This window comes from Myotis daubentonii, chromosome 1, assembly GCF_963259705.1.
Source record: "Myotis daubentonii chromosome 1, mMyoDau2.1, whole genome shotgun sequence".
NCBI lineage: Eukaryota > Metazoa > Chordata > Mammalia > Chiroptera > Vespertilionidae > Myotis > Myotis daubentonii.
In genome coordinates this window covers 25,025,080-25,043,718 of record NC_081840.1, presented here as the reverse complement: position 1 = coordinate 25,043,718, position 18,639 = coordinate 25,025,080, and the positions used below count along the sequence as shown (strand labels likewise).

At 40.0% G+C, this 18,639-nt stretch overlaps 1 protein-coding gene across 10 annotated transcripts in view; it reads left to right on the top strand.

Annotated features, from left to right (window-relative positions):
• PCNX1 (pecanex 1) overlaps positions 1 to 18,639 on the top strand; it is a 175,286-nt gene that overhangs the window by 52,750 nt on the left and 103,897 nt on the right. For 7 of the 10 annotated variants that reach the window (XM_059691899.1, XM_059691901.1, XM_059691903.1 and 4 more), the window contains 3 exons: positions 1,052 to 1,097; positions 2,260 to 2,349; positions 14,103 to 15,803. In XM_059691899.1, the coding sequence (XP_059547882.1) occupies positions 1,052 to 1,097; positions 2,260 to 2,349; positions 14,103 to 15,803 (1,837 nt within the window). The remainder of the gene's footprint in view (positions 1 to 1,051; positions 1,098 to 2,259; positions 2,350 to 14,102; positions 15,804 to 18,639) is intronic. The other 3 variants (XM_059691932.1, XM_059691936.1, XM_059691909.1) reach the window with 2 other exon arrangements.

The window sequence follows — 18,639 nt, the reverse complement described above, 5'->3', positions numbered from 1 at the left end:
TGTTGATTTAGTAACTGTCACATTGTTATATTTTATTTCCTAAGGTGTTTGTGGAATTTGTGGTATTTGTTACCATAATTTTTATAGTAGTATAATAAATGATGGTTGTGAAATTTTTAGGGAAGTGTTATACCATCTTTAATATAAGCATTAAAAGTTCTGTAGATTGTAGTTTTCTGTTTATATAGTTTGTGCTAATAATTCATTTTTCATAGATCTCTTAATTTTTAATTATTTCTAAATATGCTATAGCAATATACAAAGAAGTACTTTTTGTCTGGAACTGAGGAAAGTACATATTGATTTAACAGTTTGACAGTTGAAGATTTAGATTGCTCTTTTTGGGATATATTGTTTTGTCCTCCAAATCTTCCCTTTATATAGCTTGATAAATCTGAATTTATTTCAGATAGACTCAATACCTAATTTTGATTTTGTTTGTAACATGAACGTATCATTCAATATGAAAAAATGATAATTGACCCTGGCTGGCATGTCTCAGTGGTTAGAGCATCGACCTACGCACTGGAGGGTCTTGAGTTCAATTCCCAGTCAAAGGCACATATCTGGGTTGCAGGTTCAATCCCTATCCCAGGTCAGGGCTCATGTGGGAGGAGGTAACCAATCTATGTGTCTCTCTCACATCAATGTTTCTCTCTCCCCTCCCCCTTTTCCTTTCACTCTCTCAAAAAAATCAATGGAAAAATATCTTGACTCCTCGGGTGAGGATTAAAAAAAAAAAGATAATTGCATGGCATAGATTGCTTGAGGTTGGAGGCATCCTACCCTGGGGATTCCATGAATCCTGAGCATACAGAGGGACTCAGGGATTCAGTGTCCCAGCACACCTGTAATGTACACACAGTATGTGCAATAGCAAACAGGCCTGTGACTCTGATGTAAATTGCCTAAGCGGTATCTTTTAATATTGATAAAAGTGACTGATTATATGTTTTGATAATAATTTGGTTTGATGATCTTGCTAGTATATTGATAATGACATAGAACTAGCATTTTAATTAGTTTTACTTGTTTCATGCCATTTTTTCAGATTGGATCTGGTTCCTCTCGTCTTGGAACAGCAACAACTATTAAAGGTAGACATGATCTAACTTGAAAGTTGTCTCTGATTTTCCATTATTTTTTGGCTGTAATAAAGATAACTGAGCATTTTATATTCACCTGTAATAAAAATTGTTCTTGAAATTATTTTGTAGATAAAATTATGTATCTGATACTAATGGTTACTTGATTTAAATTGTTCCCTTTTCATCATTCAAATTTCACAAAGGTATTTGACCATTTGCATTACATTGCATTAATTGTAAATTTTGTTCTATGAAACTTCCTTGCCTTGAGGGAAAATACTTTTGTGGGTTTTAGTGAGATTCATGAAAAATGGAGTAATTTAATGTGAAACTTTTAAATTGGGTGCAATAAGAAAGGGAAAATGTTTTTCTATACATCTGAAAATATGCCTTTTATTTTATACATTTACTAGAGGCCCGGTGCACGAGATTCGTGCACTGGGGGGTGGGGACCCTCAGGCTGGCCTGCACCCTCTTGCAGTCCAGGACCCTTCGGGGGATGTCTGCCTGCTGGCTTAGGGCCTAAGCTGGAAGTCAGACACCTCTCTTGCAGTCCGGGGCTCTTGCAGTCCAGCACTCCTCTCTCCTTACCGCCTGCCTACAGTGGAGGTGGGAGAGGCTCCTGCCACTGTTGCTGCGCTCACCAGCCATGAGCCCAGTTTCTGGCTGAGCAGTGCTCCCCCTGTAGGAGTGCACTGACCACCAGGGGACAGCTCCTGTGTTGAGTGTCTGCCCCCTGGTGGTCAGTGCATGTCATAGCAACCAGTCGTTCTGCCGTTTGGTCTATTTGCATATTAGGCTTTTATTATATAGGATTTCAAATAAATTTATATTATTTTAATCTTGTAATTTTGTAGCTTACTAATTTGCCCTGGGAAATTTATGTTGTTTCAATTTCAATTTTCATTAAAAAAAAACACAACTGCTTCTTTTTAAAGAAATAGTTTTATTAGCTAACAATATAAAGCTTTCCATATTATTTGTTTTTAGTGCTATTAGAATAATTATGTGGTCTGATAGTCTGCTTTTGTAGATAGAGAGTACTGACACAGCATATAGTGAATTAATATAGTAGATATCTACTGTACTCTTTGATGTCCTTCCTTGTTATGCCAGTATACAGTCGTTATTTTTAATATAGAATCTTCACATGTTTCTCTTAACTTTGTAGGAGATACAGACACTGCTAAGACTTCTGATGATATCAGTTTAAGTCTGGGCCAGAGCTCTAGTCTTTGTAAGGAAGGAAGTGAAGAACAAGGTAAGAACATTATACCTCACAGTGACATGTATTGTGTGGATCAGGGTGAATTTGTAGAATATGCTGCTCACATTTTGGCAGAAGTTTATAACAATTTAATAATTGTTTTTAAAAGAAACTTTAAAGTAAAATTACTTAATAGGATAATAAAACAGATTGCTGTAAGTACTTTTAGCTTTCTGGAATTCAGTTATACATGTTCTGTCAACTAAACATGAAGAGACAAGTTTTATGAGCATATGCCCTAGAGTGAATATGAGACGAGAGATAAGAATCTGTTATTCCTTTAGTTGGTCAGAGCATCTTGCCTAGCTTAATGATAACCTAGCATATAAAACTGTTGTTTTTCCATTTAGTGTGACCTCTAAATGCCAGCTGCTTCATATCTTGTTCAACAATATGTTTAAATGGAGAAATAACTTGCTGTTGGAGTTTCTGAGAAACTATGTTTGCCTCCAGCATGGTGCCTGCCTCCTCTAGCATATTTTTAATAGAAATTTTGGCTTCAAGTGGTTTTTTCCCCTCCTTATTCAACTCAATCATAAATGAGTATTTTGGATTTTCTTGGAGTTTTCTTTTTTTAAAGAACTGCCAGATTTTTCTGTTTGATTTTTAATTTTCAAACATGAAAGGATGGATATGTCATCCTGAATTTTAAGTGGAGATTATCCCAGGTTATAATCAGTGAGACAGAAAATTGTATATTATCCTGGGGAGAGGGGGGTAGGTAGACAGGCTGATAAATTTCCTGTATTTAGTTATGAAAATTATTCATGAAATTACAAATAGATCACGAAGTTATGACATTTTCCCATTAATACAGGTCCAATTCCTACAAGTAGATTTTGTTTCTGGTACTTGGAATTTTAAGTTTATCACTGTAACCCTGCTCTTTTAGAATTATAGTACCACAATAATTGTTTATTTGTTTTTGTGGGCTACCCCTGCCAACCTACTCCTCCCTGCCAAAAAATACTCTTGAACATACTGTATGATATGGAAACTATTTTCTCAAAAAGTAAAGGTGAATTGATCCATTTGAGAATTACAGTATCCCTTTTTATAATATTTAATTATCAGAATGTCTCAAAAACTAGGTATCGTAGAAGGGCTAGTGCATTTAGGGGTCATATGTCTTTTTATTTTCTATTTGGGAAGTAAGAATTTTGTAGTGTGGCAGGTTAGGAATTATATACACACAAACATACCCTTGCAGATACATAATGACTAGATAATGATGTTCACTGAGTGCATGTTGTTATCTAGATTAGGGGTTAGTAAACTTTCTATAAACAGTCAGATCGTTTTGTAGGTTATAAGGTCTCTCTTGTAACTACTGAACTCTGCATTGTAAAGTGAAAGAGGACATAAAGAACACATAAATGAGTGGGCATGGCTTTATCACCTGACTCATATAGGCCTTAGTTTGTTAACCCCTGGTTTAGGTCTTCTTTTCAGCCTTTATCAGGGATGGGGAACATCCGGCCCAAGGCCAGATACGACCTGAGAGATCATTTGGTCTGGTATTGCCAAGCATGAGGGGTGAGTTAATTAAATGTTTAACCAAATATAGCAGCTAAGTTTTAAGTTGTTAATTTTGTATGGCCTGTTAATGATGTTATAAATATCCAAATGGCCCTTTGCAGCAAAACGTTCCCCACTTCTGTTTTATACACATTCACCCAGTTCATCTTTAAGCATTTAATATTGATACTTTTATTCTCACTGGTCAGGTGAACATATCATGGCTTAGAGAGGTTACAAGAAACTTGCACCAAAATTACACAGCTACAAAGTGGCAGTCTAGTTTTGAATTATGCTTTTAATGCTATACTATTCTACTTTCATGTAGGTTTATCACCTGCTTTTATCACATATTTTCCCACATAGTTAACATGTAACATATCTAGTATTCATTACGTGCTCAGCACTATTTTATAAATTATTTTTTAAAATTATTTTTATTAATTTCAGAGAGGAAGGGAGAGGGAGAGAGATATAGACACATCAATGATGAGAGAGTATCATTGATTGGTTGCCTCCTGCATGCCCCCTACTGGAGATCAAGCCCACAACCCAGGCATGTGCCCTTGACTGGAATCGAACCTGGGACCCTTTAGTCCGAAGGCCGACGCTCTATCCATTGAGCCAAACCAGCTAGGGCATCAGCACTATTTTAAGTGCTGGGAATAAATCACTTACAGTACTGAAAGAGCAGGGAGTAGGAGGATAAGATAGGGAGTTCAGTTTTAGGCATATCAGGTATGAGATGCTGTTAGACCTCTAAGCAGCAATAATCTTATATAATAAAAACCTAATATGCTAAGTGTCTGGTCGTCCAGTTGGCCATTCAACCAATCAAAGCATAATATGCTAATGATATGCTAAGGTTGCTCAACTGCTCGCTATGACGTGCACTGATGACCAGGGGCCAGACAGTTGACTGGTTGACCAGTCACTATGACGTGCACTAACCAGCAGACACTCTGACTGGTAGGTTAGTTTGCTGCTGGGGTCTGGCTGATCGCGACTGAGCAATTAGGGCTGGACATGCCCTGGAGGCCTCACACAGTCCTCCCTGGCTAGCCAACCTCCCACATCCCTCCCCAGTCCCAATCGTGCACCGGTGGAGTCCCTTGGCCTGGCCTGCGCCCTCTTGCAATCTGGGACCCCTTGGGGGATGTCAGAGAGCTGGTTTTGGCCCGACGGCAGAACGACTGGTCGCTATGACACACACTGACCTCCAGGGGGCAGACGCTCAATGCAGGAGCTGCCCCCTGGTGATCAGTGCGCTCCCACAGGGGGAGCACTGCTCAGCCAGAAGCTGGGCTCATGGCTGGCAAGCACAGCGGTGGTGGCAGAGACAGGGAACGGGCCTAGGTCATCAGTTGGACATCCCCCGAGGGCTCCTGGACTGTGAGGGGACGCAGGCCGGCTGAGGGACCCTTCCTCCCCTCATTGCACAAATTTCGTGCACCGGGTCTCTAGTCTATACTAATAAAAGGCTAATATACTAATTAGACCGGGAGACCTTCTGGGAGTCCGGCTGGGGAGTGCAGTTGGGGGCCATGAGGCTGGCAGGGGAGGGCAGTTGGGGGCCATGAGGCCAGCAGGGGAGGGCAGTTGGGGGCCATGAGGCCAGCAGGGGAGGGCAGTTGGGGGCCATGAGGCCAGCAGGGGAGGGCAGTTGGGGGCCATGAGGCCGGCAGGGGAGGGCAGCTGGGGGCTATGAGGCCAGCTGGGGAGGGCAGTTGGGAGCCATGAGGCCAGCTGGGGAGGACAGTTGGGGGTGAGCTGGCTGGCTGGGGGGGGCGGCAGTTGGGGGCAAGCAAGCCAGCAGGCAAAGTGGTTAGGGGCGATTGCCGGGGTCCAGCCCCAGCAGGTCCCAGGGTTCCCAAAGGTGTGGACAGAGTCGGCGAAGAAGGAATGACACAGAGATAGCGTTCAGTTGATCAGCAGCCTAGCCAGGATCTCTAGCCAGGATCTCCAGCCAAGTTCTGGTCTGGATCTCCAGAGAAGTTCTGGTTCGGATCTCCAGCCAGGTTCTGTCTGAGATCTCCAGCCAGGTTCGGTAGCCAGGTTCTAGTCAGGTTCTCTTGCCAATTTCTGTAGTCAGGTTCAGTCCAGGATCTTTTGCCATGTTCTCTCGCTAGGTTCTGTCTCTAGGTTCTGAGGCCAGTTTCTGTCCAGGATCTTTTGCCATGTTCTCTCCAGCGAAGTTCTTCTGTCTCTAGAGAACGTTCTGTGTAGGTTCTGTGTTCTAAGTTCTGTGTCTTGCTGTCTTGTTACATCTGTATTTATACCAGTTGATTCAATCCTATCAATCTCTATTCCAAAGGTTAGGGCGTTTCTTATCTCCATTCCAGGGAGTAAAGATTATGTAGCTTAAGCATGATTGTTCATAGTTAAAGTGATTAATTACCCGCCTGGCACTTAGTTGAGGGGTTTTATTCCCTCCCTAACTTCAGGGGAAAATCCCTACCTGGGGATTCAACCTTTCTCGGAGAGGTGACCTTGGTTAAAACACAGTGCCAAGAAGGTGAGCAAACATATTAAGAACCGTATGCCATATATGCCAGGTCCCTTGAAACAGCAAGGATGGACCGGCTCCTGGCAGGCGATCAGGCAGGAAAGTAGGTGTGTGGTTAGGAGCCAGCAGTCCTGGATTGCGAGAGGGATGTCTGACTACTGTTTTAGGCCCCATACCACAGGGCCTAAACCAGCAGTTGGACATCCCCGAGGGGTCCCAAATTGGAGAGAATGCAGGCCCGGCTGAGGGACCCCCTTCCCTCCCCATCCTCGTGTACGAATTTCATGCACTGGGCCACTAGTTCTATATAATAAAAGGCTAATATGCAAATCGGCCAAATTGTGGAACAACCGGTCGCTATGATGCACACTGACCACCAAGGGGCAGACGCTCAACGTAGGAGCTGCCCCCTGGTGCTCAGTGTGCTTTCATAGGGGGAGCACCGCTCAGCCAGAAGCTGGGCTCACAGCTGGTGAGCGCAGTGGTGGTAGCAGGAGCCTCCGCAGCAGTTGGACATCCCCTGAGAGACCCCCGCCCCGAGTGTACACATTTCGTGCACCTGCCTCTAGTTAATAGATAATTAGGTAGGTCTGGATTTCAGGTAAGAAGTCTGAGTTCAGGTTGTAAAATTGGGAGTTTTCAGTTTTCAAAAAGTTTCATCATGTCAACTGTAAGGTTGTGTTATCATGAAGTTCATAACAAAGCAAGCCTGCATAGTTGGCCAGCTTGGAGTTAGGTGGCCGGGCTCCCTATTCCAAATCTGTTAGTCTTGGCTACGATTTGGCACCACCTAGTGGCAATTATTCATTCTGGCTTAAATATCAGTTGAGACTCTTTGGTTTCTCTGGGTGGTTTGACTTTACAGGACATTGACCTTTAGTTAGTTGGTTAGTTGATTAGCTGGCACTTGTTTTATCAGCATGATTCAGGGTAATTAGGCGAAAACTGAGCATGTGGAAAGGTGCACTCTTCTTTTTCACTTCTAAGGAGTGATTGCCCTCTCCAGCCTCATTCATGTCTTCCCAACTCAAGATCAGAACTTTATTTAGCCCATCCCCATAAGAGTAGGGGGCTGGGTAGAAGATGGAGAAACTAGTTACCAGTATTTCTGAATTTTATTATCATGGGGCCAGAAAAATGAATGAGTTTTCTATAGAAAAGAGAGACTACAGATAGAAAAACGAAAGTTCCAAGGATTGAGCTCTGAACCACTTCAGCTTAGTAAGTCCAGGAGGCTGAACATAACAACTGGTGAGGTAGAAGGAACACCAGCAGCGTTGTGTCCATTGTTTCAGGATCAGATCACCTTTGTCAAATGTTACTAATAAGTGGCTGAGACTTGACCATTGGATGTAACAGTGTTGTTGGCGACTTTGATGAGCATTTTAATGAGTGGGATTAGAATACATGTAAGAGAGAACTAGAGGAGAAGAAATGGAAAACAATTAATATAGACAGCTCTTTTGTAAGGAAGATCAGAAATACAAGGTGCAAGAGGGGAAGTGAGAATAAAGGGAAGATTTGGATTTTGTAAGAATAGGTACGAGAAATAACAGCTTGGTGTGTGTTTTTATAATTGATGGGGATGATCCAGAAGAGAGGAGGAGAATGTGATTTTTGTTTATAAAAGTAGTATGTGGTAATTTAAAAAAATACAGTTATGTATGAAGAAGAAAATAATTCACACTTCTGCCCACTGAGGTAACTGTTGTTAATATTTTCTTGGTGTATCACTTTTTATTTATTATGGTGATATAATCCACATACCATAAAATTTACCCTTCTAAAGTGTAAAATTTAGTGAGTTTTAGTATATTTGCAACGTTGCGCACCCATCACCACTATCTGATTCCAGAATATTTTCATTATGTCATAAAGAAACCCAAATTCCATTATATTCCCCATTTCTTTCTTCAACCAGCCCCTGGCAACTTATAATCAATTTTTTGTCTATGCATTTGCCTATTCTGGACATTTCATATAAATGGAATTGTATAATATGCGGCTTTATGTGTCTGCTTCTTTTATTTGGCATGTTGTAGCATGTATGAGGACTTTATTTCTTTGTATGGCTAAATATGGTGTATTACTTTTAACATCCCCACAAACATGCACACATACCCTAAGTATTCTTTTGAACTATTACAGATTCAAATATTTAATGCCATCTTTTTCACTTAAGTATTTTCTCATATTAATACATATTTTGAAAACATTTTTTTAAAATATATTTTTATTGACTTCAGAGAGGAAGGGAAAGGGAGAGAGAGAGAGATAGAAATATCAGTGATGAGAGAGATTCATTGATAGGCTGCCTCCTGCACGCCCCCTACTGGGGATCAAGCCTGCAACCCGGACATGTGCCCTTTTTTTTTTTCCCCTCCACCCGTTTCCCACCCTCCCCTCTTCCCTCACCCCCCCCCCCCACTGTCCTCATCCATAGGTGCACAATTTTTGTTCAGTCTCTTCCCGCATCCCCCACACCCCTTTCCCCCCCAAGAATAGTCAGTCCACTCCCTTTCTATGCCCCTGGTTCTATTATAATCACCAGTTTATTCTGTTCATCAGATTATTTATTCACTTGATTTTTAGATTTACTTGTTAATAGATGTGTATTTGTTGTTCATAGTTTGTATCTTTACCTTTTTCTTCTTCTTCCTCTTCTTAAAGGATACCTTTCAGCATTTCATATAATACTGGTTTAGTGGTGATGAACTCCTTTAGCTTTTTCTTATCTGTGAAGCTCTTTATCTGACCTTCAATTCTGAATGATAGCTTTGCTGGATAAAGTAATCTTGGTTGTAGGTTCTTGGTATTCATCACTTTGAATATTTCTTGCCACTCCCTTCTGGCCTGCAAAGTTTCTGTTGAGAAATCAGCTGACAGTCATATGAGTACTCCCTTGTAGGTAACTGAGTTTCTTTCTCTTGCTGCTTTTAACACATTGTTTGTGGGTAGTTTTTATTGCACGCTAACAGGTGGCACAGGCCATTATTGCTAATTTTTTGCGCAAATGGCAACGTTCAGTAAAATTACGATAACTTTAGTTTTACATATTTTTTTCAATGAAACTTTTTGTGATTTACTATAAAATGTATACTGAATTATTTTTCTTAGAATCGCACTGAATGCGTGGTGAGGCAGAGAATTGTGTGAAGGGATGACTCTATGCAGTTGAATAGATTACCGTTATACCTGGAAGTACATACATAATTCACCATTGTATGTGTTAGAGACCCAAATTTTGTCCTTTGGAATTCGTATATCTGCATGTTAGCATCCCTTTAGAGCAATAAAGTATAAAAATAAACGTATTTATACGTTACCCGCATTCTACCGCTAGTCTATAAAAAATGTATTAATACGTGTCCCGCGCTCTACTACCAGTCAACGTAAAACGTATAAATACGTTTCCCGCATACAATGTGTTAAGATTCTCTCTTTGTCTTTTGCTCTTGGCATTTTAATTATAATGTGTCTTGGTGTGGTTCTCTTTGGATTCCTTTTGTTTGGGGTTCTCTGCGCTTCCTAGACTTGTAAGTCTATTTCTTTCAGCAGGTAGGGGAAGTTTTCTGTCATTATTTCTTCAAATAGGTTTTCAATATCTTGCTCTCTCTCATCTTCTGGCACCCCTATAATTCGGATGTTGGTACGCTTGAAGCTGTCCCCGGAGGCTCCTTACACTATCTTCGTATTTTTGGATTCTTTTTTCATTTTGCTTTTCCGTTTGGGTGTTTTTTGCATCTTCGTATTTCAAATCTTTGACTTGCTTCTTGCGCTCCTCTAGTCTGCTGTTGGGTGTCTGTATAATATTCTTTATTTCAGTGTATGCTTAATTTCTAGTTTGTCCTTTTTCATATCCTCAAGGGTCTCACTAGATTTCTTGAGGGTCTCATTAAGTTTATCAGTGGTTTCTAGAAAATTCTTGAAAAACCTTAAAAGTGTGGTTTTGAACTCTATATCCAGTAGTTTGCTTTCCTCCATTTCTGTCATTTGTGTCTTTTTTCTTTGTCTCCGCATTTTTTTTTATGCTTTGCTGTGTTGATAGAGTGGCTTTCTATGCTAGGTGTCCTATAGGGCTCAGTGGCTCAGCCTCCCCAATTACATGAGGTAGACACTCTTGGTGCACCCCCTTGTGGGTTTTGTGCACAGTCTTGTAGTTAAGCCTTGATTGTTGTAGGTAACACTGGGAGGAGTTGACCTCCAGGCCAGTTGGCTGTGAGAATCAGCTGTGTCTGCAGTGGGAGAACTTCTGTGCTGGAGACACCCCTCCAGGGCAAGACTTGCTTCAATGGGGCTTTGGTGCTCACTGAGTCTGCCCCCTGAGTGTGTCCTTTATGGATCTGAGGAGCTGCAATCTGGATGGTCCCACTCTGACCACCGGAAACACTGGCTCCTGGATCTCTGAGGAGGTGCTAATCTAGCCTCTGCCTGAGGCTATCCAGCAGGAGCCAGCTGTGAAGCAATGCATTTGCCCTGGGGCCTTGGGCCAGCTGCACTTTGTTAGGTAATTATCAGTTTGCAAAGGGCCAGGATTTTCATATGCAAAAGCCTCTGTGCACGGCTTGGGCGGGACGGGGTCCCAGGGAATCAACAGGGCGGAGCGAGCAGTTATGGCTGCTCTCAGTCCTGTTCTCAGAGGCCCTGCTTCTCAGTGTCCCGGCAATTGCTGCAAGCACCCCCGAGAGAAAGCTGCCCTCGAGTTCCGACCGATGCCAGACAGTCCAGTTTCTCCTGTATGAGTCTGGGTCCCCATAGACTCGCCCGGAACTGGTGTTCAGAGCTTGAGATTCCCTCCCGATTGAAAAAGACAACCCTGTCCTCAGCCGCCAGCCCTCGCTGCATGCGCCTCTGTACCTCTATATTTTACTTCCGCACCACACCTCCTCTGAGTCTCGGTATGCTTTTCTCTTTCCTTCTAGTTGTAGAATTTCCACTCAGCCAGCCTTCCTGTGGTTCTGGATAATGTCCATTCCGTCTTTTAGTTGTATTTTTGAAGTTTTTGAAGTGGTTGTGCGAGGCAGCAATCTCCGGTGTTTACCTGTGCTGCCATCTTGGTTTCTCCCTGAAAACATTTTTAGTGCTTGCATGTTAATAGATCATAATTTTTTCAACCTTTTTTTATTGGAGATTTTTATGCTTTTTATGTTTTTTTTTTTTTTTTTTTAAATATATATTTCATTAATGTTTTACAGAGAGGAAGGGAGAGAGATAGTTAGAAACATCGATGAGAGAGAAACATCGGTCGGCTGCTTCCTGCGCACCTCCCACTGGGGATGTGCCTGCAACCAAGGTACATGCCCTTGACCGGAATCGAACCTGGGACCTTTCAGTCTGTAGGCCGATGCTCTATCCACTGAGCCAAACCGGTTTCGGCTGCTTTTTATGTTTTAAGAAGTTTTATCAGAACCTGAGTTGAATAACTTTGCTAAAACCTTATATGCTTATTTCAATTTATCCTTTAGCAACAATCTCTAGAAATCAATTACAGATCATGGGTGAATATACTTTTGAAAGGCTTTTGGCTGTATTGCCTGATTCCTTTACAGAGGTTACACCAATTTTTACCACTATGAGCAGAATATGAGCATGTCTTTCTTATCCTAAACACCACTAGTAACAATCATTGGGAAAAAATTTAATTAAATGAAAAATAGTATCATTCTGTATTGATTTAAGCCTGTCTTTGACTATATGACTACCAATAAGAAAAATGTCTAAGAACGCATATTTACTAAAAAGGTTCCTAAAATCACCTAAAGTTAAACTTTTTAAGGTATATTTATTTTGCAATGTTGAAAACAATGCATGTGCTGAAGTAAGTTTGACTGTCTTTTAAAATGAAAAACTTAAATTTCTGCTTTATTAATGTCATAGGAGGTAGTTGGTCTTGATTGCTGGCATTTTTTAAAAAGTCTTTTTGTTGTACATTAGAACTAGCAATTTTTAGCTACTTGTTCAGTTCAGTTTCTGTTCTATAAAATTCATAACCTTGAAATGTGAATATCACAACATTCCATAGTTGCTTGTTAAAGATACATAGAGAGTTTTTAGAAATAACTTTATAATTTCATACTACAAAAAAGTAAATACAGTGCTAACTTTAAAATTTTGGTATTTAGAGAATATAAGACCCCAAACATAGTGACAGTTATTTTGCACAAATGATAAGGAACATGGATTTTACTTTTCTTGAAGACTTTTAAAACATAAGATATTTATCTTAGGGGCAATTTTTGTGCTTGTATTGTTAAGATTCTACTGGGAAAAATTTGACTTACTAAAGAATCTAGTGTCATAAAAATTTTTCTTTTTATTGAACTAACAGAAGATTCAACCATTTTTGTCTGTCAAAAGTGTATTGAAAATTAGCTATTGTGCAGTTTGGTTGTCAAGCCATATTTCAATATAAATTACACTGTAGGTAGGTAGATGGATTTATTTATATTTGAATACGTATTATATATGGTAACCTAAGTCACTAATAACTAATCACTTCCCTAACGTAGGGTTAAAGGAATAGTCTCATAAGGGGAATATATACTTTTTCATGAGGCATTTTGTTATTGTTGCATCAACAATGAAACAAGGAGATGCAGGATTTTGCCTCTTAATTGTTTTAATCTTTTCAATCATTACGAACATTAAGATATCTTCTTCTTTTCCTCCTTGGCTGTTTTTTAAAAAAATATATATTTATTTATTGATTTCAGAGAGGAAGGGAGAGGGAGAGAGAGATAGAAACATCAATGATGAGAGAGAACCACCTATCAACTGCCTCCTGCATGCCCCGTACTGGGGATTGAGCCCACAACCGGGCATGTGCCCTTGGCCGGAATCGAACCTGGGACCCTTCAGTCCGCAGGCTGACACTCTACCCACTGCCCCAAACTGGCTAGGGCAAGGTATCTTATTATATCTTGTGTGGCATTGGTCAGCCTTTTGATTTTTTTTTTTCTGTTTTTGATGACTAGTTTTTTGTTGATTTGTAAAATCATCATTAGTTTTAAAAAAATATTTTTGTGTTATGTTAATGAGATAATGATAGCTACTGTTAATTGTGTCAGACACTGTGCTAAGCAATGTATGTCATGTCTCATTCAGTGGCACTGCTGGGATTGATACTACATTTTACAAGTGAGAAAGCAGAGGCTTAGAGTGGTAATCCAAGGTTACCCAGTTAGTAAGTTAGAGACAGGGCTCACATAAAGATCTCGGTCTATTTTAAATAAAAATTTTTGTTGCCTCATTTAAAAATACATATATATTTATTGATTTCAGAGAGGAAGGGAGAGGGAGAGAGAGAGAAATATCAATGATGAGAGAGAATCATTGATTAACTGCCTCCTACATGTCCTCCATTGGGGATCAAGCCCTCAACCCAGGCATGTGCCCTGACTGGGAATCCAACTGTGATCTCCTTGTTCATAGGCTGACGCTCAACCACTGAACCACATGGACCAGGCTGTTGCCTCTTAGTTTTTGTTGATAATTTATAGACTCTTTTCTGAGGATATTAGTTCATTTCATTATAGAATGCTGTCTTTGTGCAGCTATGAAACAGAAACCACTTCTTAGGAATGACTGGCCAATTGTTATTTAGTGAATTACTTGAGAAATTGTTTATGCTTGATTAACTGCATCCTGTGAATTCTTTCCATTGTTAAATAGTAAAAATCAGATCAAGAATTTGTGTTAACATTTCCAAATGTGTTTGAAACAGATTTGGCACCTGATCGGAAGCTCTTCCGTTTGGTCTCCAATGATTCCTTCATCTCCATTCAGCCTTCCTTATCCTCTTGTGGACAGGACTTGCCAAGGGACTGCAGCGACAAAGTGAGCCTGCCAAGTCACAGCCACCACCACGTCGATCAGTCTCTGTCTAGCGCCTGTGACACAGAAGTAGCTTCTCTCGTCCCTTTACATTCACACTCTTACAGGAAAGAGCACCGGCCACGAGGCGTACCACGGACCTCTAGCTCTGCTGTGGCTTTTCCAGATACTTCACTGAATGACTTCCCTCTGTATCAGCAAAGACGTGGGTTAGACCCAGTGAGTGAGTTAGAATCTTCCAAACCTCATTCTGGATCCAAAGAATCCTTGGTGGAAAATTCTCGTTTATCTGGGGAATTTCAGCTTGTTGGTGAGCTGAAAAACAGTCATTCTCAGCCACCTACAAAAAGTGGGAAGAGCAAGCCTTTGAAAGCAGACAAAAGTATGGACAGCTTGAGGAGCCTGAGCACACGGAGTAGTGGGTCAACAGAGAGCTATTGCAGTGGAACGGACCGTGACACTAACAGCACTGTCAGCAGCTATAAAAGTGAACAGACTAGCTCAACTCACATAGAGAGCATCTTGTCAGAGCACGAGGAGTCTCCTAAAGTGGGAAAGAGAAGTGGTAGGAGAAAAGAAGGCTGTGCCGAACCAGAGGATAAGAGTAGCTGTTCCAGTGACAAAAGGACTAGTAGTGAAAAGACTGCCTTGGAAGTGAGTACAAACAATGAGGTTCAGGAGGCCAAGGATTCGAATCCCGCTGATGATGTGCACGATCAGAGAGGTCTCAGCCCCTCTGCATCGGAAGAAGCCAACAAAAACCCCCACGCAAACGAATTCACTTCTCAGGGGGACGGACCCCTGGGGAAAACTGCCGACAGCAAGGAGGAGCAGAGTGATAAGTCTGCTGTTTCAGTGGACTCAAAAATTGCGAAAGACGGTGGAAAGCAAAAGGAAGGGGATGTAAGACCTAAATCGTCCAGCTTAATCCATCGGACAGCCTCTGCCCATAAGTCGGGCAGGAGACGGACAGGGAAAAAACGGGCCAGCAGTTTTGATTCAAGTCGGCATAGGGACTATGTTTCCTTTCGAGGTGTTGCTGGTACTAAGCCACACAGTGCTATATTCTGTCACGATGAGGACTCCAGTGACCAGAGTGACTTGAGCAGAGCATCGAGCGTTCAGTCTGCTCACCAGTTCAGCAGTGATAGCTCTTCTAGCACCACTTCCCATTCGTGTCAATCTCCTGAGGGAAGATACAGTGCTCTCAAGACTAAACATATCCCTAAGGAAAAGGGCACTGACTCTGAGCACACACACAAAGCTCATTTGGGTCCTGAAGGAACTGGCAAAAAGCGGACAACACGTCGGACTTCTAGCACAAATAGTGCCAAGACTCGGGCCCGAGTGCTGAGTCTGGACAGTAGCACAGTAGCATGTTTGAATGACTCCAATAGGCTAATGGCACCCGAAAGTATAAAACCCTTAACCACTTCAAAGTCAGACCTCGAGGCCAAAGAAGGAGAGGTGCTAGATGAGCTATCTTTATTGGGACGGGCTTCCCAGTTAGAGACAGTCACTCGATCTAGGAATAGCTTGCCAAGCCAAGTTGCATTTCCTGAAGGTGAAGAGCAAGATGCAGTCAGTGGAGGTAAGTAAATTACAGGAAGAGATTTCCCAAGAGTCATTGCAGTTATTGGTACTATTGAAATATACTTTGTGTTAATATCTCCCCTTCCACTAATTTATTAAAATAGACTTTCTTCCTGAAGAAGGAGGTGCTTATCTTAGAAAAGGTTTCGGTATGAACATCAAGAAAGTATTTTTTGAGTTGTGTTCTTTGAATATACCAGTTTGTTCTTAATGGCATTCACCGTTTCTAGGCCAGTTGCCACCTGTTAATATTTTATTAGGAATAATAAAAATTGGTCCTCTTTCTTCTTTGTGTAGCAATAGCAACAATAAAATGTAGAATTTCATCAGGGCACCAAACTATCTTTAGTTATTTCTTATATATTGTATACTGTGTGCCACTAAACTTAAATCACTCAACTTGTTAATGTGAGATTTCCCCCAAACATTACTTTAGCTCTGACTATGTACTTTGAAACCTTGAATCTCCTTTAATGTCTGTCTCTTTGGTTTTATTTTTCTGTTCTCAAGTTTTAGGCATTAAGAACAGTTTTTTTTCTTGTAACTTTATACTTTTTTTAAAGTTTATTAAGTTGATATTTGTAGTTTATATTGGCCTTTAGTGTCTATTAATGGTATATGATGCTCCCTGTGGTTAATAGTGATAGTGTTTTGGTTTAAATAATAGCTTATTTATTTCAGATTTATGGGAAATTGTGCAAAATGTGATAGGTGATTTTATATTATCAGTATGTTTTGGCCATTTTGTTTATTTAAGAGTTGTTTCTTGCTGTTCCCTCCTGCCCAGAATTGTTTGTTTCTTCTGTTCTGGTTATTATGGAGTCTGGTCCTCGACTACAATGAGAAGAGGGAAATCACTGTAACTTCTTTAACCCCCAACCCCATTCTTTTTATTCATATCTTTAGTTTTAAAGCTTATAGTCTGTTGATCTAATAACAATCAATCTTATTAAAAGGTATGCTCAATTTTTTTGTTTGGACAAGCATTCTGAAATATAAGGACATGCTTTTTCTCTCAAAGAATTCTAATTTCACCCAGAGTATTTAAAAAGTCCATATTGTGGCAAACGTTCTGTTGTTTCTTTTGGTATATTTTCTAACAAAGATGAACTTCTAATGAGAACGTAAGAAGATTGATCGTTAGTAACTAAGGAAGAAAATAGTACATCTAATCTAAATATTGAGAACTAATTACATTTGAAGTAATTATAACCATGCTTCGGGTATCTGACATGGATTTCATTCTGTTCTTTGTAAAAGGTCTGATTTGTTTTCAGTGATTTCTCATACAGATCATACCAGATATGTTCATGACATGCAAGAAACCACGAGTTTTAAAATATAGCTTAATTTTTTAAGTTGTCATTAAAATAAATTGTAAGAGTGAATGTGCTGTGGGAGAAAAATATTGCTGTTCGAAATATTGCTGAAATGTAAATACTAAAAAATACATAAAAGAGCTATAATAAATTTTTATGTCTTTGAATTTAAAATGTCATTTCCTTTTCACAGGGATTGTAAAGTGTTTTGTTTTTTAGGAAAAGTTACATGGAAGATGTTAATTGTTTCTTGTTGCAGATCTTTGACTAATATGTATCAGTTTTTGTTTTCTTTTGTGTACTTATTAAAAAATAACCCACACAAATAAACCATTGATTGTTAGTAAGAAACAAAATACTGAGCTAAAAATGTTTATGCATTTTGGTGGAATAAATGTAATAGTCTGTGGGCTGTTAACACATTGTATGTGGGAAACGTGTTTACACGTTTTACGTATTTATACGTTCTACCAGTGTAGTAGAGCGCGGGACACGTATTAATACGTTTTTTATAGACTAGCGGTAGAATGCGGGTAACGTATAAATACGTAAACTGAAGTTATCGTAATTTTACTGAACTTGCCATTTGCACAAAAAATTAGCAAAAATGGCCTGCGCCACCTGTTAGCGCGCGATAACAACTACCCGCAAACAATGTGTTAAAAAACATTGTTTGCCACAGGAAGGCATTGTAGGGGCTATTTTATTCGAGCTTCATTGGGTTTAGAATAAAAATATGAGCATAACTGAACTGCTTAAATGTGTTGAGGATTTATAGTTACATGGATTTCATCATATTTTATTGTTTGGGCTTTTTGGAAAATTGGAGGTAGTGGGAGGGGTTGTGTTGGTTCTCATTATTTAAAAATTACACAGCATCTCCAATACTTGCTAAAAAATTGTTTATTTTTGCATTAATTGTTAACAGTCCTGTCTGACAATTTAGGAGGAAATTTTCTGGATTACCATTCTGCCTTCCATACTGTACTCCTGAAATGTGTCAACAAAACAGAGGATGCTGCTTACCATTCATATGCCTATACCTAAGCCATAAGTAGTTTTATCCTAATATATTGCGAGGTGTCGATGAGTTCTCCAGTTTTTAAGCTGAATGGTGTTGGTAATGGAATTTAGGAAATGTACTTTAAAGTCCTAAAATAAAATACGCTAAAATAGGAGTTAATCTAACACAGTGACCTGAAGTCACGCTTATTAGTGTATGGGCACCACTGTAGTCCTGGCTCTAGGAAAACTACTTACCTTCTCCAAGCCTCTGCCTCCTGATGTTTCATTGTGTTGATCAGAGCATCTATCGCATAGGGCTCTTGTGAGGAGTAAAGGAGTTACTATGTGTAAAATGCTTAGAACTGTATCTGGCACATAGTAAATGTTTGAGTGCTGCTATTACTATTATACAGGCCAGTTTATTATGCTACTCAAATGTATCCTATTTTTAAAGTAGAAGAAAATAATATAGACATAAATTAGAGATATTCTAATTGTGCCATTGTGAAA